General features: G+C 29.9%; 2 protein-coding genes across 2 annotated transcripts; both read right to left on the bottom strand.

Moving 5' to 3' along the window:
• Positions 1 to 3,354: 3,354 nt before the first annotated feature.
• On the bottom strand, positions 3,355 to 8,149 carry LOC143242888 (anoctamin-9-like). Its single transcript, XM_076486493.1, has 5 exons — positions 8,018 to 8,149; positions 7,394 to 7,557; positions 6,111 to 6,192; positions 4,391 to 4,462; positions 3,355 to 3,389 (listed from the first exon to the last, which is right to left on the bottom strand). Exons 1-3 carry the CDS (start codon positions 8,092 to 8,094, stop codon positions 6,113 to 6,115), a joined length of 321 nt encoding a protein of 106 aa, XP_076342608.1. The 5' UTR covers positions 8,095 to 8,149; the 3' UTR covers positions 3,355 to 3,389; positions 4,391 to 4,462; positions 6,111 to 6,112.
• Positions 8,150 to 8,254: 105 nt separating this feature from the next.
• On the bottom strand, positions 8,255 to 22,217 carry LOC143242865 (anoctamin-2-like). Its single transcript, XM_076486461.1, has 5 exons — positions 22,114 to 22,217; positions 14,866 to 15,013; positions 13,568 to 13,684; positions 10,188 to 10,243; positions 8,255 to 9,905 (listed from the first exon to the last, which is right to left on the bottom strand). Exons 3-5 carry the CDS (start codon positions 13,680 to 13,682, stop codon positions 9,810 to 9,812), a joined length of 267 nt encoding a protein of 88 aa, XP_076342576.1. The 5' UTR covers positions 13,683 to 13,684; positions 14,866 to 15,013; positions 22,114 to 22,217; the 3' UTR covers positions 8,255 to 9,809.
• Positions 22,218 to 22,945: the final 728 nt, after the last annotated feature.

Raw genomic sequence — 22,945 nt, 5'->3', positions numbered from 1 at the left:
TTTGCAGGATATGATAAAACAAAACCATGAAATCTGCAACTGATCAAACAACTCTAAAGTTATGCTTTTCTGTGGCATCTTAACCCATTTTATAATTACTAAAATGGGCAATTTCATAATGTTTTGTTTGTCAATGTTTGGGACCTGTACAAAAATATCTTTCTACCAGCTACCATGTAAATTGGTCAAAATATGGCTGAGTAAATGATCAACAAATATCTCTAAATTGTGCTTTTTCAGATCTCTTCCTGCCTCCACCCCCAAAAAAAAAAAAAAAAAAAAAAAAAAGATTCAAAATGGGCAAATCTAGCTATTTTTGTTTGTCATTGCATTGAGCTCATGAATATTTACATTTGTGCCAGTTGACTTCCAGACTGCTGTAAATATAACCACGCAAGAGCCCAAAATATATATTTTTGGGTTGTTTGGCATCTGACCCCTTAAAAAAGCCTAAATAAAAAAAATGAAAATACTTACTGGACATACTGGATCAAAGTATGACCCTACCAAGTTTCAAGATAATCTGCCAAGATATGTAGGTATGGCAATCGACTGAAAAGAGTTTGGAAGAAGGTGAAGCAACAGAAAAACTATATCTCTTTCATGATGATGAGGAACCCACATCAAGTAAAAATGTATCTCAAGATGGCTGGTATGGGTATTAAAACTTTTTCTTAACCTGAAGGCCTGAGATTCCTAAGAAGGTGAAACATTGTTTTCTAATTTATTTTAATAAGAGTTTTAATATCCATACCAGCCATCTTGAAATACAGTACACCTATCCGTGGAGACAATTATGAGAAATAACTGTTTTGTATACCATACTGCAAAAAATTGGAAACTGGATTCACTGAAAATAATAAAAAAATCCTCCCAAGTTTACAAAATGCATCTTTTAAAAACAATTTTTCTTTAAACATAGAACCAAAAATCAATGACCATGAAGTTATAAGTCATCTTAATTTAAGAATGCAGCCTTACTCTAAAACAGTACCACCTGTGGTACTGGGATGTCTCTTTTAAGCCTTTGAGTAATCTCTGATCATTTGGGAAAAAACCTTTAAAAGTAGACTCATTCTTGAAACACCACTGAAAACTTTTCTTGTAAATAGACTGGACCACCAAAAGATTGATAATAAGCAAAATACATGATTGTTGAGACAAAGTTAAAATTTCCTTACTTAATCGTGTTATTTTTATTCATGTTATTGTTACACAAAACTACAGCAAAATTGACTGAGCATTTTCAACCACAACATAGAAAGATATGCTGTATGGAATGCTCACTTAAAAATCAGTTAATTTTCAGTGAAAGATGCTTTACGTGGTTATAAGTGCATAACAGATACAACGTTGTTCCGAGTGACTGCTTTCATATTGGACTCACGTTAAACAAGTCACAAAACCTTGATAAATAATTACTTCAAAAGACACAAATCTTTATTTAAAGAGACGTTTTAAACACACTTGTTTTATTTGAAATGGCTGTTTTCCTACTGGAATAATTTTATACGTGTCTAGTGGGGGTCGTGTCTCACTCTAAACACATATTTTCTCATTGTTGTGCACTAAAAAAAAGTCAACATAGCAGATAATTAAAAACTAGGTATTTAAAATCCACAAATAGAGATCACAAAAAAAATGTAAGCAAACAAAACTGTAGATCTATTGCTGACAGCTTAACTCAAGCCACAATTAATCATTTTGATTCCACTATAAAATTATTTCAAATGATATTTATTTTGTTACAGGACTCCACTGAGATTTCTGTAAGAAACTGACAGCACTTTTGAACTTACTTCCCCATCCTTAATTATGTCATGCTGTGAAATTTTCTGAGTCCTTCATTTTTAGCCATCAAAAAATCCAGTGTTTTACTAGTATGTGCATTAGTTGGAAACTACAGCTTGTGCATTTTCTAGTGTTTTTATTGGAAACAGATACAACAAAATTAGGCGATTCTGATGATGGATATTGTTATTCAAGCCACTGTTGTTCATCATTACTCAAATTTATTTCCTTGGCAACATTTCAACAGCTGTTTGACACTGGATGATTACCATAACAGATGCTACTATTCAATATCACATCGGTAATTCTTTCTACTGTTTTTTGTACTTAGCAAAAGTCACAAGTACATATTCAGTATTTATTACCACTGCATATATTACTCTTTCATATAGCTATTGCAATTTTAAACAGGTAGTGGTAGTAAAAGTTATTGATAATTAGCAATTTAGCAAAGTGTGCCACTGAGAGAATTATTTGTGTTGCCTTTTTCTAACAAACACTTGTACACAGCAGGTTGTTGAAGAACAAACATATTGTTATGTAAACCTATCAAAGTAAGCATGTGACTGTGTATGTTTATGTTGCACTAAACTTTGTTGTATTTTTTTAAAAGAAACATTATTCCATTCTGATGAGATTCCTTTGTTACTGTTCATCTTTTGTTATATAATAGTTCAAGCTGATGGAAGCTACTCATTAAATTTGTGATCATACAATCTTTGCCTTCACAATGGTCCTTTGAGAACAATTTTACAGTTTGTATGTTACAGGTGTATACCAGTAAATATGTTTATTTTATCTTGAATATGTGTCATTTATTTTAATATGTGGTGGATAAGTGGAACATAAAGCACAAGCAACAGTAAACTGTCAAAAATTATGTAACATTCAATTGAATTCACATGCACTTGTGAAGTTTAGAATGTATTCTCTATTAATGAATATTAAAAAAAAACATCTTAAGTAACAATATAATTAAAACTCATTCTAGATTGTCAGAAAAATAAAGAAACAACATGAATCAAAATGCAGAGACTGTATTGTCAAGCCTATAGCCAAAGGCTCTAACAAAGTAAATAAATACAGCTGCAAGTAATGTCTGTATTATTTTCTTAAGATTATTATAAATCTCTCTATTAACTCCATGCCTACAGTACTTATCAATTTTAGTGGGGACAAAATAGTTTGTTTACTTTTAAGAGTCCCGAGTTGTCAGCTTGAAATGACAATTTTTATATTTTGATTCAACTTTTCTGATGATCCATACACCCCTTCCCAAATTAATAATTTTTAATAATAAAGTTCACATACACATATATTCCTGTATACAGATAAATTTCTCATTCCCACTGAATACCAAACACCATCACTGTGTCAAATAGTCTTCATTACCTACTGAACCTGTTTCTAAAGTTCACTGTTCTCAAAATTGGTTCTTCTTTAAATCTGAAATCTTAAATGTTCACATAGCTCTAGTGTACACACCTACATACTCAAATTAATTCATAAATAAATACTCACAAGTAGTAACACCACAGACCAGGAAAATATGGTACACGGTACTGTCTCTTCCAAAACGAAACACATGGTTCGTTTACCTGTTACAGTGTACATCACAGAAGCATTTAGAAAAACACATCAGTAAAAAACTAAGTAATAAATTTTCATAACTCGTAAGAAACAAAGTTCAAACACATGCCCTTAGAAAAAGAACCAGAACTGATGAAAAACTACTGTAATATTCCTTCTGAAGTTCAATTTACATTATTTTTGAAGGGGATAATAAAACCACAACTTAGGCATTGGAACATCTAACTTGTTTGTTTGTTTTTTAAAAAAGGGATAAAATAAATGTAATGAACTTTAAATTATTTGCTTTGTTTTAAATTTCACACAAAGCTACACGAGGGCTATCTGCACTAGTTGTCCCTAATTTAGCAGTATACAACTAGAGGGAAGGCAGCTAGTCATCACCACCCACTACAAACCCTTGGGCTACTCTTTTACGAACAAATAATGGGATTGACCATCACATTATAATTACGAGTCGAGCGCCTTAACCACCTGGCAGCCAGGCGGGGACTTTAAATGAGAATATTTGAAACAAGCATAAAAGTTGACATTTTAAACTTTCAATTTCAAACAATGTTCTACCAAGATCTTTTACATTTTTGATATTCACATGTATTTTTTATACTCTGCTGTCTTTTAAACTACATGTAATGCATTTACACTGAATTATTTTTAGAAAAGTGTTTTATCACCCTTTTAAAATTGTACCTCTGAAGACCATTTACTCAAAATAACTGCATTTTTGAAGAAGAATAAGGCATTTTTTTAAGTTTAATAATTTTAAGAAAGAATTTATACAAAAGATACATCGCTTGTTAATTTTGTTTGATAGAGTTATTTAGTTACAGTTTTGTTGTAAAACCAATACCAAACACTTTTAGTGTCATCATAAAACTTATAATCTGATAATCAACTACAACATTGCAAAATCATCATCAACAGATAGATCTAGACTTGTATAAAAACTGGACAAAAAGTCAGATGTTTGTTTTGATGTTTATTATAAATTGATAACTGCTGTTCTTACCCCTGTAATAAAGTTTACTTTCTTTTTCTTTACTGTTGATAATTTGGCTAAATATTCTGGCCTTGGATGTTCCTGGTGATATAAAAAAAAAACACACATTATGATCAAGAGTTCAGGTAAAACATCATATCTGTGTGTTAAGAAATTTACATTTTTAAACATGTATTTTTGAGAAACTTTCTCAAAAGAATAACTTTAGGGAACATTCAAACATTATTTTTATAAATCAAAGTTTGAAAAGATGTTCAAAGGAAAATACTAGAGAGTAGCTGTAAATATCATACTGGAAACAAACAAACTTGTCCTGAGCACCCACTCAAGGCAGGAAAACAAGGTCATTAACCCTTTCACATCAAGAAGGTCAAGCTGCATATGTCACAACCTTTTACAGAGTTAAATTCAAAATTTAATTAAACTAGTTTATTATCGATGTATACAAGTAAACTTTGCATCACAATGTAATTACTGAATCAAATTTTAATAGTATTTAAGTTCTTAGATTCTTCCTTTTTTTATAATTTACTTATCACCTCTACAAGAATTGAATAATTTTATGTAAATTAGTTATTATAAAGTAGTTATTTTACGGCTTTCTATCTTATTCGTTCATGATGTCATACACTAGGAAATTAGAGTCATTTAGCACGCACACAGCTTCTCTTTACAAGCTGCCAATAGTTCTCTATGATGTTGTATATCCATAGACTTACCACTATATCAGCAAGGGGCATTTAGTGTGGTAGTGCCATAAGTAAAGAACAAAAAAAAGATGCTGATAAACAGTACATTTTATGTTTTTCATGAATATTCTTTATTTATTACTATAAAAGTAACTAAAATGAAAAAACAAGAAAGTTGTTAGGTTAGATTAGCTAAAATAATGAATAGTAATAAGAAATATTCTTCATATTGTTTAATGTAATTCAAAAGGGTAACATGAGCTGAAGGTTCACCAAGTGATTTAAAACTTGTGAAGAAGGACTGTTTGTTTTGAATTTTGCACAAAGCTACTCGAGAGCTATCTGTGTTAGCCGTCCTTAATTTAGCAGTGTGAGACTAGAGGGAAGGCAGCTAGTCATCACCACCCACCGCAAACTCTTGGGCTACTCTTTTACCAATGGATAGTGGGATTGACCATGACATTAGAATGCCTCCACGGCTGAAAGGGCGAGCATGTTTGGCGTGATGGGAATGCAAACCCGCAACCCTCAAAGGAAGGATTAATAGTTAAACATGGTTCAAAAGTCAATAAAACTGTAAGATTAAGAAGAAACAGAAGATGTATATTGTCACAATTTGTTGTCATTTTAGCACAATAAAAGTAATTAACAATTATTTCATAATTTTATGGTGGTTATGAGGATGTTTAGATTGGCTGATCATTTGAAAGTTACAGCTTGTAAAATAACAGATAAAATAAACTTTTTACTGACAGCAAACATCATCTGATATTTATGAAGGAGGTTTAAAGAACTACATAAGTGAAATTTGAAAATTTTAAATGAAGTATTTTAATCTTAACATGAAAAATCACTTTGCAATCATAACAGTCAACACTGACAACATATAATTAAAATACTTGTATGATTACTGTCAAATTTGTCATGACACAACTAGTACCTTCACAATCACAATAGGTATACTGCCATGGTTAAAAGTTCATGTCAAATACACAAGTCCATTGTGATAAATTAATAACTGAAATAAAAGTACACATTACCTCTAAGGTGTCAAAATTCGTTGCATCCCAATGGTGGGTGATTTTGATGAGTATCTTTTCCACAATTCCATAAAGATAACGGCTGAAAGTAAATAAAAACAAAGTGATAAAGTTTATCATCACTAAAGACAGAAACTGCAACAGAATACAAATTACTCTTTAAACTTATATGGCTTATGATAATTTATTCAACTATTTTGTTCACCAAAGTGTTAGTAATAATAAACTTTGTAAAGTGTTTTCTTTTTTCCTTGAAAAGTCCCAAATTACAGACAAGATATCTCAAAGTAATAACATGCTTTTGGAATTAATTTGAAGTGTTTGATGTGAGACTTCAGTAATAGAAGTTTAAAGTCTTGAATGTGTAGCAAATTTGATGTGCTTTATGTTGGTTTGAAATTAAGACCATTTCAAGTATTGCAGGTTGGACGTTTTTATGTTGAAGTAACCCTTTTGCTATGGGCATCCATTACCACACATATCATGAGGATTTTCTTAGTGAGTTACTTTCCCAAAATTCAGGTCCTTTGTAAGGTCAGTTTTATGTTACTGGATATGGTAGCATGAGCATACATGCACCTTGTCATTGTAACTTCTACACTGTTATCCAGACACAGTTGAAAGATCAATATAATAAATTTATATATGTACATGGTGTGGACAAGAAAAGTGGCCTCCTCGAAAATACTGTTAATTTGTTATATATTTTATTTGATAATAGAAAAATGTGTTAAATGCACTTCACAAGATCTATTCCAAAATAATATCAAATAAATTAACATTTTCAAGGAGAGGCACTCTTTTGTCCTCCCCTTCTATATAAATGTATAATGTTATCAAATTTAAGCTATTTTATATGAGTTATAGTTTGTAGTTATTCTAGAATGAAAAAAGGCATTATTTATATTAATTTCCTAATTGTTTATAGTGGTCAAATCTATCAAGCCCATACAGAGTTTCATTAGTAAAAATAACAGACAAAACATTATGTTTTTCTTTGTACAAAAATGTTTGATAATTATCTGAGGTTATAAAAATTTTATATGTAAAATTTGAACATTTTCTGATGCACACAAACATTTTTAACCTTAAAATCAAAATTACTATGCATGTTAGATAGTCAACATGCTAAAAGAAAATAGGCATAAGAAAAGCGTAACTTAAAAAAGTCTTAAAACTAATTTACAAAAAATTTGATATTTTGTGTATGAAAGCTCTAACAGAGTCTGAAGAAGAGAATATTATTTATATAACTTTAACATGTAAATCTATATAATACTTACCCCAGAGTGACATAAAAACAGCAAAAAATACAGCAGCACCATTGTCAAAAAGATGTGTAATTTTGACAAAAGTGCATGTCTGTCCTAGCTGTTCATATTTACATCCTTTTATGTCACACCGAGGACATAAAATTACGTCATTGTGGTTCTCACAGACGTCCTTGCTGTAAAAAAAAAAAATGCAATTTTGTTTTAAATTTATAGAATAAACACAGTACAGTTGAACATTTAAATCAATCATAATATACAACTATCAATTTCAATGATAATGCCACATAAACTAACTAATTAATTGAAATTATGTTTAAATCAATTTGTCACAAAAATTATTGAAAATATTTTTAGGTACATTAATGGTTAAAAACATATCAACCAATAAAAATTAATGGTTCCAATTATTACTCTTTGCAATTATTCCAGCTACAAATGTCTTGTGCAAAATAATTAATTAGTTAAACACTGATTAATTAGTCCAGTGATTAATTACTTAACACATTCCATCAATTACATATCTCTAAATAACTGATTTATTTGAGGTATAATTTAGAAAATGATCAAACATGAGTTATAAAAATAATAAACTGTTTGATAACTCTTTTAACTTTTTTCTCCCCTAATTCATACCTGTGAGCATCACCCACCAAGGTGAAGAACCCATAGATGAAACACAGCACTCCTACTGCTGAAGCTGGGATCAGCATACAGGTATAAAATCCCAGCCAAGCAAAGTAGAGGCCAATTTTCACCCAAAATATTCCCTGAAAAAATTGAAAGGAACAAACAATAAAGTGATTCTTATCAAACAAAATATAGTGGATACAATAACTAATGAGGAACTCCAAAAATCAATCCATAAGAACCTTTTTTTTTTTTTTTTATAAAGATTTGTCTCAATTTTAAACTCTGATTAGTATGAGAGCAAAGTGATTTTCATGCTAAAATTAATAATATGTTTATATCTTTAATATTACAGTTTCCAAATTTCATTTGCATAGCTTCTAAAATCTTCTAATTGAATATCAAGTTATTTTGGAAAATATTTATATGTCATGCATTAGTGTCTCTACCTTCACATTACATGAGCTCAGGCCATTTGTTTAACCTTGTAACCACACCAAAAAAAATATGAAAATTTTTCCTTTCTAAAATCCCTGCAGAGCACAATAAAAGCTTATCATTGTTTATCCTGACTATCTTCAGGCTTGTATCAGTTAAATATGACAACTTCCTTCATACTAAGCCTATGTAACAACCCAGGAATCACCTTGTATACACTTCGTTCAAATTACAGCATAAAGTTATGTCATACAAACAATCTTCAAAAGTATATACATATATTGCAAATAAATTAATCTATTTCTTCATTCATATATTCTAATGTTACCTAATAAGTATTATTTTTATAATAAAAACAAACAAAATATGTGCATAAAAAATAACAAAAATCTAGTACTTTATTGTGAATGCTGTAATTTCTTTTGTTGTCAAAGACTTAAAGTATTGATAGAGGCTAACCCAAATTTTCCATGGGGCTGTTTTTCATTTTTTCCCCAAATTATTTATTAATTTCATACACACAATTTAGAGCACAAACAATAATAAACACAAAGAATTCAATGTCTTATAATTATTACAATTTAACTGGTTTTCTAACTAAACATTGTGCATCAAAACACTTTCCTTGGCTGGTTAAACTAAACATAGTAATAGCAGATTTGAATCTATGTTCCAAAAAAATTAAAAGCCATCCTGTGAACGAGATGACATTATACATAAAAGAGAATATTAAATATTTATTTTCTAATGGTTATCAATAATGTAATAGCAAATGTCAAAGACAGAGAGAGAGAGAATTATTTACATTTTTGAAAGACTGTATGTCGAACAGAGCTGTATTCAATTTCAGTGAACCAAACACAAGTGAAAAGATGTCTAAGTTTAGCAATTTTAAACAAACAAGTGCCATCACGTGATACAGAAATGTAAACACTAAGACGTTACAAATTAAAATATTTTACTTTTGAAATTCAGAAATTAAAACTATTATATAACAGAAACATCTGATTAACTACATGCTAATTCTATTAGATCTACATCTCTTTTGGTTGGTTATTACCACATCTTTATTGAATTTTGTAGCTCAATAAATATAATACAATAGCAACAAAAGAGAATTCTCTCCCTCCTATCATGACTGACTCTCCTTATACATAATTATTGTATTCAGAATGATCGCTTTCAAAACACAACTTGTAAGAATAAAACTCCAACTGAGACTCTAAACATGGCATACAAATATAAGATGTTTTTTTGGTAATTTCAATCTTTAGGTAAAACTCAAAACTTTTACCAAGTGATTTTTTATATTAAATAAATAAATTCTGTCCAGGAAATTATTAACACTCACTTGATGTCATCAAGGGGTTGCTTTTTTAAATATTGTTGAAAACGAAGCCCAGTTGTTCAATAACCATTTCCTGGGAGCTTTGTCATCTGAAGAATGACATTCCCCCTAATAATACGTCAAAATAAATTATCAACATAACCATTATTTTACTGATACAGAAAGTGAAATATCAACTAATAAAAATATGTTAAAGTGTACTTTGCTGGAAAATAATATTAATAACAAACTACAGGAGCAACCCTATCACACAAATTCATCAGGTCATAAACCTGATATAATACACACTGGCTGTAGAAATAACTGTGAACAATACTTTTAACATATGAAAAATTGTACTTTATCAACATCACGCACACTTGGAAAGAAGAATCCAATAAGTTAACTGACCTCATGTAAAGGAAAGGCAGCTTCGTAGACACGATCTTTGATAAGCTTTGTTATTCCTGAAAAAAATAGGAGAAAAACACAGTATAAATACATAAGGCATGAAATATTTAAATATAAAAATATTTAATAAAACAATGTTAACAGTGATTGCAATGACTTTTATTCATCACTATATATCATGTCATATATATTGAAACGCACATATCATACGTAACAAACCCAAGCACACATGTCAAGTACTACAGGGTTGCCAGTGACTAAGTCTTTTAGTAGTTTAAGAAGCCTATAACCATATTATTATTTACCAAATTTTCACTTTCTTATTCAGATGAAATAAGGTTTCATTATACTGTTCTGCTGAACCATTGAAAACAGGATTCAAAATTAAAGCTTACAGAGAAATAAAAAGAAACTTATTGGATTGCTAATCTAAATACTGATCAACCTTTTGGACTTAATCTGGAACCTGGAATCGTTGATCTTCGTTCACTGGTTTCATCTTTGTCAAAAAAATTATTTTTATTCTTTGCTTATTTATTCTCATATTGTGAAAGCTGAATTTACTGACACATACTATTTGTTTAAGATAATTTTTCATATAATTTTTTATAAACTAATTAGTATATCTTTTTCAACCTGTCTCCAGGTGTCACCTTTACTTTACTTATAAGTGCAGTTTTAAATACACACATATTCAGCCATTTCTGAAGTAAAATATTCCTTGCACCTTTTCGCATATATTATCACCATTGGCTATATTATACTGGAAATGAGACGTTTACACAAGAACATAGAGAAATAGACATTTCTTGAAAACCACATGATGTTCCTGATGTCACTAAACTACCTTTATTTGTATATCACTCATTTGATTACACCACCATTTCTAATTTGTAACTGAAGAAAGATCCACTTTTCAAAAGTGCTCAAATTGTGGGTTTTTATTCATTTCTATCAAGACATCTTGAACCAACATGTTTTTACAACATCTTGAATGACCTGTACAATATATTGTCCAAATAAAAAAGCACACACACCTCCAATACTTATAGTGGGTTACAGTCTAAGAGCAGAATTAACTGACTTCTTTCCAAACTGTTTATTATCAAACGACTATGTATATTATATCACAACACAAAACAACTTGTTTTTACCTGTTACAATGCTAACTATATAGGACTGACCTAAACATTAGGGAAAGTTGCTTACTTTCTACATAAAATACAGAGTGGACCACAGCTGAAGTTATTTAAATTAACTGTGCATTGGTTTCCACTTCTGTGTGATTGTATCAGGAATACCCAGGGTTACAAAGATTTTATTTGTTTCTATTAAGACTTCTTGAACTCACATTTTTCTCACATCATAATTATACTGTTCTCATAACATCTTTAGTTTTTCACCTATGTTCTGCTATTTCTTTATTCATCAGTTAATCTGTCAATATTACAACTTCCTAAGCTTTAGACAGGAGACATTTGTTCTATGTACAGGCAGTAAAACCATAAAATTAAAAGAAGAGTATAGGGAGATGCTAAGTTGAAACTTTGAAGAAAATAGAAAGCCTAGCATTCAGAGAGGAAAAACATGTTTGTTCATTATATTTCATATTTTCAGTTTCTCATTTCACTGCACATTGGTAATTTCATTTCTATTAGTATTACGGTTGAAAAATAGTAGATGATATGTAAAGTTTTGCCAGAAAAATATTTTTTTTACTTTTTCAAATGGAAACTTTCACTCAGACTGATTCATTTTAGGCTTTAGAAATTCACAGACAGATCTTTATGAGAAATATTGATTACTTGTGTACAGTACAGTTATAGCTATTAATTTTATATTTATGAATATTATTCAGCACAATTAATTTTAGGACTAAAACTTAATCTAGTTGAAACTTATGAGATATAATCAAGTGTTAATAAGCAAAGGTAGCCAACCAATCAATCAGTACATTCTAATAATTATAGCTTCTTGTTTTCTGTGTATTAACTTATGAATATTAAACACTTCTTGTCAGTTTGCTATATAAAATTAGATTCATTAACTGTTCACATCATGTGATAAATAACAAAACTTCTAGTACACACTGATAGTCTTATGTCAAACAACATTAAAAAAATACAAGTCTCTGAATTTAAATTGTAAAGTTTAATATGACAGAAAAGTTCAGGTGGACATTCCATCTTGGGATTTTATATATACATGAGAAAATAAATCAGCAGCTGGTCAGTACAAGGTCAAAACAAAATATAATGATGACAAGTACAAATCATTATAACCCAAAGGGTATTTTAAGACACAGATATTTAAGTGTTAGCCCTAAAAATACACACTAACTTTTAATTAACAGATTTTTTAACATGATTTTTACGAAATATTTGAGGACTATCTGTGCTAGATGTCCCAAATTTAGACTAGAGGGAAGGCAGCTAATCATCACTGCCCACCATTAACTCTTGAGCTACTCTTTTACCAATGAATAGTGGGATTGACTGTTACACAATCATGCCCCCACAGTTGAAACGCAAGCATGTTTGGTGTGACAGAAATTTAAATCTGCAACCCTCAGACTGTGTTGCAAGTGCCCTGTCCATCTGATCATGCTGAACTAAATAATTTAAGGATATATCAGTAAATCAAAAAGGTAAGCTATGCAAATTTCAGATTCTTATTTGTAATTATGTTTAGCTCATGTTTCCATCTTACTGTAAATTTTACTTGCTTGCTGTTCCTGTTAGTAAATCCTAACATAGACTTTCCATAAAAGTGTGTGATTCATTTTTTTGTGTACAACACGGGAGGCAGTTGTGGAACAAGCAGTTGTGGAACAAGCACTTTGAATCACTCGCAGAAGAGGTTGCAGCAAAAGAGAAAACAATTTATGAAAGCTAATTTGTACTCAAAACTGAAATTTGTATCACCACTTGTATATGATGGTACTTTGTGTAAAACTTTTTACAAGTAAACATGATGAACTACCTTTCAGAATAGTTGGAAGATTTACAGAAATTATTACAAAAGTCAATTTAAAAGTTTGCTTTGTTTGGAAACTTTTTTTATACTTTAGTACCTCTCAGAAAAAGCTACCTACATGCATATTAATTATTATAAACTCATCACTAAGTGTTATCATTTTGAAATACAAGGTATAAGTATGATACATAAAAGAATTTCATATTTTATAAAAGTAATAGAAAAAAATCAGTTTTCTCTCCCAGATAATCTAATGACTCAGTTCATAATGAAGAAATATATTTTCAAAATGTATAAATTTAGCTTAAGAATTTTTTTCAGTAATTCTAATGCACAGTAAATTATACAGAAAAGAAACTAAATACATATTATGTTAAAATATAGTGTGTTTTTTTTTCACTTGCCAAATGCATAAGATTCGTTTGTGTTGTTACTGAATCTTTTCTCTTCAAAATGAAGTCCACAATTTGAGCACGTTGGGCTGGATTGAAAAAATCTTCTTTTTCTCTGGAACATCATATCTTTAACAAGACCAGTAAAATAACTTTTACACAAATGTGAACACACATGAACAAAATATTTTAAAATTACAAACCTCTTTCATCTGTCAGAACAACAAGTCACATTTAAAAAGTAATTAACTATTAGAGTTCCTTAAGATGTATAACACAATAAATAATAACACAGATGTAGTGACATGACAATACTCTTTTCTTACTGGAAACCTTTACTGGGCCAGTAAAGGATGCTATGATTTATGTTATTTATCTTATTCTGATGTGACATTACATGCACTAAATATAGATCTTACTTGCCAATCTAAAATGTTTAATATAGAAGCTGATGAACCATACAGGCTTAATAATAAAGACAAATCTTTTGTTAAATCTAAAATACTTTCTAACCAACTTTACAAATAAAAAAAGGATAATTTTGATTTATTTTAATGGTTACAAGATTGGTCATACTGACAAACCTCATACAGAGTTTGGGTAGAATAATACAAAATACAGTCTAGTTTCACTGACTAAAATGTTTTAAGTTTATTTACGATGTTTAAATTTAAATTTCAGATGATTTACGTTTTAATCTACATGATAATCACTTTACACCCACAGTAGTCAATTTTCTGATTCCACATATTCACAGACTCTTGCAGTGAAAGAGACTTCATTATAAATTATGTTTTTCTCAACAAATGATTTAATGATCATTCACAGTTGATGAAATTTTTATGAAGATACACAAAACGTATTAGAAATTATTGTGGTGAAACTATAAAGATAAATTTGGAGTCACAAACTTGGCAGATTCAACCAAGCCCACAGTGAAAAGAAATGATGGTAATGATTTGACTCACTATCTGTTGTTTATGGGTTCAAATCCCTGTTATCCCAAAACATGTTCATACTTTTACCTATTGGGATGTTGTAACATTAAAATCCATTTCACTCTTTGTTAATAAAAAAAGTAGTTCAAGAGTGGGTAGTAGGTGGTTCTAAGTAGCTGTCTTCTCTTTGGTATGTCACTGCTAAATTAGGGATGACTAACACAGTTAGCCCTTAAGTTGCTTTGGCCAAAATACAAAACTAACCAAACATTAAAAAATATTAAAACACTCAATGTACAGGATATCACCTGACTAAAATTAACAAAGATTTGTAGCAAATAAAATCCAGAAAGCCCAAACATGTGTACTTACAAGTATTCCCTAGCTCTTCTATATTCAGTTGTAAACTGTTGCCTCTTTGATGTTTTGGAGGCAAAGAGGTGTGAAATTGAATGACAAACACCACTTATACCTCCTTTTAATTTTTTTCATTACCCCTTGAAAGCTGAAACTCTGGTACCTAAAAGAAATACAAAAATAACATTTTAAACTGGTGTATGATTTTAAAATGCTGAACTCCTCAAAATACATGTGAAATGTATAACAAATTTATCACAACATAATTTATAACCAGTAGAAAATCTGTTAAAAAAACTGATACTATTCTTCAAAAGAGAGAGAGAGAAAGGAAGGAAAATATAATATCACAATAATTTATGTTTGAAGCAGGATATACTCAGTGTGTCATTGAGAAAATATCTCACTGTCTCTGGCTCTCTAATTAGCTAAATTTATCAATTATCTGTAAGATCATATGGGATGAATCATACTTTAATCAATTATTTGTATTCTAGACTTTCTATTGGTTATAAATTTAATAGGACTTAGAAAAATGTATCAGCAATTTGTAAATTTGAGCAAGTTGAAGGGCACGTGTGGCAAGAAGTTCTTCCATCTTCATTGGTTGCTCTGTAGTTCCATATGATTGAAGGATATAAGATAAAGATTTAGAAGATCAATGACATTTTACATAACATTTCATAGTTTAAGGGGGAAGTTCAAAAGAGGTCATAACTAAAGAACAAATATTCAAATTCTCACACTAGGGTAATTTAAAATTGTTTTTAAATATTTTCTTATATTATTAAGAACTAAAAAATATTTATATCTTAAAAGCTGCATTATCATCTATGGTTTGTTGTCAAGTTTGTTCGTACATCATGGTAGTTAAGTGGTTTAATTATATTTTGAATCTAAATTAAAAAAAGTCATGACACGTTAGTTTAACCAGTCTGTGTGCTAAAAGTTCATACATCCCAAGTGTCTTGTCTGGATCATGAAAGGCATCAACCAATGTACTTATAGTTTTATTTGGACTATACTCTGTCCTTAAATACAAAATGATTAGCAAGTGTACTGCAAGTGATTCCAGTGCCAGCGGTAAGCCAAAAAAACTGCGAGAAAAGCCTTCTCAGTTACAACAAAACTGGAAACCATCAAGAAGTTTGATGAAAGCCAAAGACTTACTAAAAACTCCAAAGCATTTAAGTTCTCACCATCAACTACAGCAACTATCAAGAAAGAGAAAATTATTCAAAATGCTGAGTCTTCCATACGTGCATCTGTTAAGTTACTAAATCAGTATTGCCTGAAGATAATGGATAGCAAATGCTGACTTGACAGATTAAAAAAAAAGAGCATAATTTACACAGCCTACAGGTGGTAAGTGCTGACAAGGAAGCAACATCAATATGCCAACCAGTTTTAAAAGATATTATTGAACAAAGAGGACATATGACCCATCAGGTTTTCAACATTTGAAAGACTGATCTATATTGGAAGAAGATGCCAGACAGAACAAGTTTAAACAACAAAAACAAATTTTGAGGATTTGTTTACAACTTTTCTGCCCTGCAGTAGAGAGATGTTTCTCTATGGAAAATGCTGCCCATAAATCACTAGTGGTTGATGACAAATCACCCTAACAACCTAATTTACATATCAACAAACATTTCTGTGGAGTTTCTTCCTCCAAACACCACTTCATTGATCCAACCTATAAATCAATACATCATAGCTTCTTTTAAAACATATAACTTGTGACAAATCTTCAGATAAATGATCAGGGGCAGTAGATAGCAACAGAAACACCTAAATCAGAAGTTTCTGGAAACCACTGAACATCAAGAACGTGAAGAGGTTACAACCTCCAATATGAATGCAGTTTGGAAAAAAAAAACAAAAAAAAACTGGCTAAAACGTGTGCACAATTTTCAACCTCTTGTTAAACAAAAATCACATCAGTTTGGATTTTAGTGGAATTGAAGAGCAACTCATCAATGACTTACTGATATCATACAATAAACAAATTTCCAATGAAGAACTGATAAAACACTGACCAAAATTAGCTGCTTATGAATAGAAAGATGACTAAGAACCAGAATAACAATTGTTTTTAAAACAGAAAAAGCTGCCAAATTGATTTTTACTATTTTATCAAACTGTCAAAATCCAGACCAAAATTGTGATTGAACCCTCAATAATTGAACACAATGTTTAAAATGCCCTAATCTTGTATAAAGAACTTTACAGAGATAAAAGGTGAGCATGCTAGACAAACAGCATTGGCAGCATTCTTCAATCAGTCTACACCACTGCTTCCTAGCCACGATGATGTTGACACTCCCACTAGGTCCAGCATGGCCAGGTTGTTAAGGCACTCCACTCGTAATCGTAATCCGATGGTCGCGAGTTCAAATCCCCATTATACCAAACATGCTCACTACTTCAGTGGTGGGGCATTATAATGTGACAGCCAATCCCATTATCTGTTCATAAAAGAGTAGCCCAAGAGTTGGCAGTGGGTGATGATAACTAGCTGCCTTTCCTCTTGTCTTACACTACTAAACTTGGGACAGCTAGCACAGATAGCCCTCATGCAGCTTTGTTTAAAAAAAAAAAAAATAAATAAAACATTTGATTATAGTAATAATTACACCATTTTCTTTTAATTAAAATTTTAAAAATATCATTCATAAATAATTTCAATATATTTTGCAAACTACAGGAATTAATACTCAATGTTAGATGTTTCTATGATAATATTTTCCATCAAAGTTATCACGGTTTTTAAACACGCAAATTCTTACAAGCTATGTATTTTTACTCAACAAATACAGGAAATAACTAAAGGAATTAATTTCACAAGTTTCAGATTTATATTTCTTCCAACTTCAATATTTTACACAATAAATCTTTGCATATTAGTTGTGTTTGTGAAAGTCATGATCAGAGTTCTAAACACTATAAAACATATCTGCCAGAATTTACTTTGGGAAAAAAAAAAAAAAATCAAAGCATATTATTCTATATTGACAAATAACAGTTTGGTTAAACAACATTACAAGATTTCACAGACAGAGCTCATATGCTCACTCTAATGTTTCACAAATGATGTTTCCCCTATCACAAAGCAAACACCATATTTTTTCAACATTGTTAGAAATCCAATAACCTTTTTTGCCACCAATAACACGAGTAACAGTTTTACAAAATAATAAAACTTTTTCAAATCTTTCACACATCATGCAACAGATTCACTGTTATGCATTTGTTCTGATGCCTACATTTCTTTCAATTTGATGGTTGTAGTGTATATTGTTGGACGTGTATTATGCAAGCCCCAGCTGTTTTCTAACTTTGTAGAAGATTCTTGAGAGTAAGAATCAACAATATTTATTTTACAAAAATGCTTACACGTATTTAAAAATGGTTTAACATTCAAGAATATCTCCTTAAACCATATAAATCGATGCACCAAAAGGCAGAACAATTTTTTTTTATCACTACAATCAGTGCACTGCAAGCCACAGAAGCTATAATTGTGATTAATACTTATTAATCAGAAAACTATAGAATTTGATCAGGAATGTTTATAGATACTGAACATCACAACCTGTTTAACTTCAGTGAATTGAGTTATGGCATTAGTATATTTACAAGGACATTAAATATCTTTTGTGTGTATCAATCTTGTTGACAAATGACAAATTTAATACATATCAACACTTAATTAACATTTAAATTAAAATTTCCAGCTGTTTGAAATTGTAATACATTATGTACGTAACATGATAAATTGGAGACTGATCTGAGATAAATTACAATACATAACAATCAACAATATAATTTCTCTAAAATTAATTTTAAGGTAATAATGAATCACTGTTATATTGCAGCCACGATTAGCTTTACTTCTCTTTAATATCTTACTATATATAATTAAAGCATGTTCTTTACATGGTGTATTATTACAGTACTAACAGTAATTTTGTTGTAGTAAATGTATTTACCATTTGTACTACATCTTGTCCTTAGTCATAATAATAATAATGATGTTAGCTTTCCAGCTACTTCTTATAGTTTCACTTTATTCATTACTTCCTGTACTTACACATTACATCAGTAAAGATATAATGAAACACACATGTGCAGCCACAATGAAGTAATGTTCTTGTTATCAGAGTATTTTTATTTGAAACTATGTTCTGCAATAAAGAAATAGCTCTTGCATAAACTTTTTTCTAATTTATTGAATCTTGAATGCAGCACAAAGTGGAGAATTGTTTTATGGATTTTTGTGGTACCAATACAAGTTAGTTTGTTTTATAAATCTATTTTTATTAGCACTACTTTTGTCATGACATTTTAATCATAAAAATTAATTTATATTGCTAGCTTATTATACGGAATTAAGCCTATCCTAAATCACCTAAGCTAATTATTATCATGAGTTATAACTGGAATTACAGCCAAGAATATCACTAACAAACAACAATACTCAACTGACAACAACAAAGAGATTACAAGCAAAAATGTAAAACCGTATATTTAATTAGTAATATCTATTACTGAGTTGATTTTCATCGGTTTTATGTGGACAGCTGTCCTGTATCAGATATTCAAATTAATTACATAATGGTCTTGACTTTGTTGTAGCCTTCTGTTAAAATATTGTATCACAACAATAGTTTTTTATCACACCAACTCCACATTATACTGTTGACATCCTCCTATCATCCCTTCCTTGTAAACAGTGATGATGTAACACTGAATAAGTTCCCACCAGTTGAATGTATTATGCTACATAGCAATTAGGGATGGTACAAGGAGTGACAGTGGTCTTTAGAATAATGTTGACTCTTTTTCTCATTATCATATATATATACACCATATGTTTCAGCAAGAAAAAAACATGAAGTCAAGCTTATCATTTGAAACATTACTTTTCACCAAATTAGAGCAGTTTATTCGAAATCAGCTCCCCTCATCAGTAACCCCAGAAAAGTAAACTCCTTGCAGTAGGGGACTGTAATTTATATGACTGAATTTTCCTTTATTCACCACAATACACCTACATTTGTAAACATATTTAAAGAATATAAGTGGTATTTAGCACTAGTTGCTTCAGAATGAATGAAAGTCATTACAGTAAAAAAAAAAAAATGCTTAAGTGCAAATATAACGAGTTATCTCCTTAATCACACTTTAAGAGAAAGATCTGCATGTTAACGCTCTAGTATGATGAGACAGATTTGAATTACAGCACTGTACCTAAAATGATTAACTTTTACACATTTGGTTTATGGCAAATCAATGGTCCTTTGACAATATTAAATGTCATGAGTATACTTACAGAAGAGACTCAAGAATGTTTGTCAAAGCCCTTTATGAAGAAGAATATTGATATGGAATGTTTTTAACGAAACACAGTTCAAATAATTTGACAGTGCAACACAGCCGTGAAAGGATTTACTAAATACACTCGAGAAATACATCACAGTCCTCTGTGAGGAAAGATGTTTATACAGAATATTTAGAGAAGCAAAACAATTTAAAACCTTTTAAAATCCATGAAAGAATTTGCAACAATACATTCAAAACAGTAACAAGCTTCAAAACCACATCCCAAACAAGTACAGAGCAAACTTAAAAATTTGGCTTAGGAAAATATACCCTTCTACTCTAAAGATATTAAACAAGGATATGAACAATTATCATGAAAAACAATTATTCCAAAATTTACATTAATCTCTAAAACGAAAGGACAGCAAGAAAGAACACAGTTTTATAGTGTTTTACATTTTCTAACTTATGATTCATCAGAATTCACGTATATCAGTATTTTATGCTCTATCTGACAAGAAAGAACACTTTTTCTAACTTATGATTCATGTAATATTTCAGGATTGATGTATAGAAAATATCAAAGGAATAGTATAACAACACGATCATTTTTAAAATAATACAAGAATGTTATAATAATCATTTTAATCCAAACAAAAATGCACAAATTTTGCCAAACATTTTGAAAATTATTTCAAACTGTCACTGCTATAGTTGTTATACAATCAGTAGTTAAGTTTTATAGCTGACAACTGTGTGCAAAAAATTGTGGAACAAATAAAACTCATTAATATTTCATAAAAGTAATTGATCCTGTAATGTATATGAAAAAAATTAGCAAACTATAAAAGCTGTGATATATCTTTTACAATTCATAAGTTAGTACTGTTCCATTGACCTCTTCATTGCACATACATTTAACATTAAGATATCTCAGAAGCAGCAAAGACTGGGAATATAACCACTATGTGGAATTTCATGAAGAAATTTTTCATGTCACATTAAACTGTAAATTTTTCTTAATTAGTTGATTATAGATTCCAAATTAAGAGTATGTAAAAACAGGATTTTAAATCCATCTTTTGTATGTAACATTTCTGTGCCAACACAAACATTTTTTCAACACAAGGATTTATCAACCAGGATGGATGTGATGGTAGACAAAAAAACCCTATCCAAATATGTAATATTTCTTTTCTACAAAATGCAACATTTAAGACATAACTGGTTTCAACTCCCTTGATATGTTGCTTTAAAATTATCTCTTCACAAATGTCTGTAAATGCTAAGAATTTATTTGCATTTTACTTTACTTAATCCAAAAATGAGAAAATCAAAAGCTGTTCTCTTCTAAACACCATTTCAGTGTAATCACAAAATCAAATTAAAGAACTACTTCCAGTGGTGGATTAACAACATGCAGTGTCACACAGCTGTTGAACATCATTTAGGAAGGAACATCACACTGAGTTTTATGGTCATGCAAAGGAAACAAACTTACTTAACACATTCCACCAGACAAAAAGGGAAATCCATGAATTTACAAAGAAATAATTGTATAACAACTAAATACAGTAATAGTATAATAACTTCAGCTCTGATTAATATCAGTGATACAGTGTTTTGTTTGAAGATACTTTTTTATTCACATCATAAATATACTTGTGTAAATTAATTAATTTATTTAATATTTTTTAGTTCAAACTTGCATATAGTTGAAGACAATTTGAAGTAGAATATACAAAGTTGAAAAAGAATAATTACATAAATATTTGGTTATAATTAATACAGTACAAGTTTTCAACATAATTCTAAACACTGGTAAAACTTCCATCACATTTTCGTCAGTCTCATAAAAAGCTTGCATATCTTTACAAATCAATGAGCAAATACTCATTGTAAACTGTATAACAAGCTATCATTAAATCATCTTACCTCCTTAATCGGCATTTTCATCTTTATTATTTCAGCATATCGAGTTAAAACTTCCCATGGGGCATGAATTTTGACAAAGTTTACACCAACAGAGCACTATTGAAAGATAAAAAATAAGATGTAACCTTACAGAGGTTTTCTTATTATCTATTTTCAATTCAAATGGTATTGCAAGTAAAAATATAAATAAATATATGATTTAAAACATATTTCACACAATTCAAAAGTTTGAAAATTTTAAGATAATAGTCCAAAAATATGATTTTCAGTAATATAAATAACTTTTTTCATATTTTAACACTCTTACCACGAGCTCAGTCAAATCAACTTGGTTTGTGGCCCCAAATGAAAGTTACACTTAAAACATTGAAATTTCACAAGCTTTCAGTGAACATTACCAGATTTTTAATACAAACACCAGAAATAAATCAAATTATTGACTGCTCCAAGTGGTTATTACACAAAGATAAAAAATAATTTCCTTCATCTGAAAATTATCAAATTTCATTTGTGTAATCTCCAAAACTTCTTGAATAAATATCAAAAGTTTTTCTCAATAAAACTTCATATTCTATCTTCTATTTTCTCTATCCTAATTCTCCATGCATTTTTTTCAGTTTGACACTCCTCATAAACACCATGATAAAAAAAAAGGAAACAAATCAAAATTATCATTATGTTCTTTCCATAATGACTGCAAATTGTAACAGGAAACTATGATTTTATCAAAAGTAGCTTAAATATTGTGATGATATAATTTCTACTGAAATATTTTTGTTTTATTGCTCTTTGAACTGTGTCTAACTAATAATTCCACCACAAAGTTGAAAAT

This window comes from Tachypleus tridentatus, unplaced genomic scaffold, assembly GCF_004210375.1.
Source record: "Tachypleus tridentatus isolate NWPU-2018 unplaced genomic scaffold, ASM421037v1 Hic_cluster_2, whole genome shotgun sequence".
NCBI lineage: Eukaryota > Metazoa > Arthropoda > Merostomata > Xiphosura > Limulidae > Tachypleus > Tachypleus tridentatus.
This window is presented reverse-complemented; position numbering and strand designations above follow the sequence as displayed.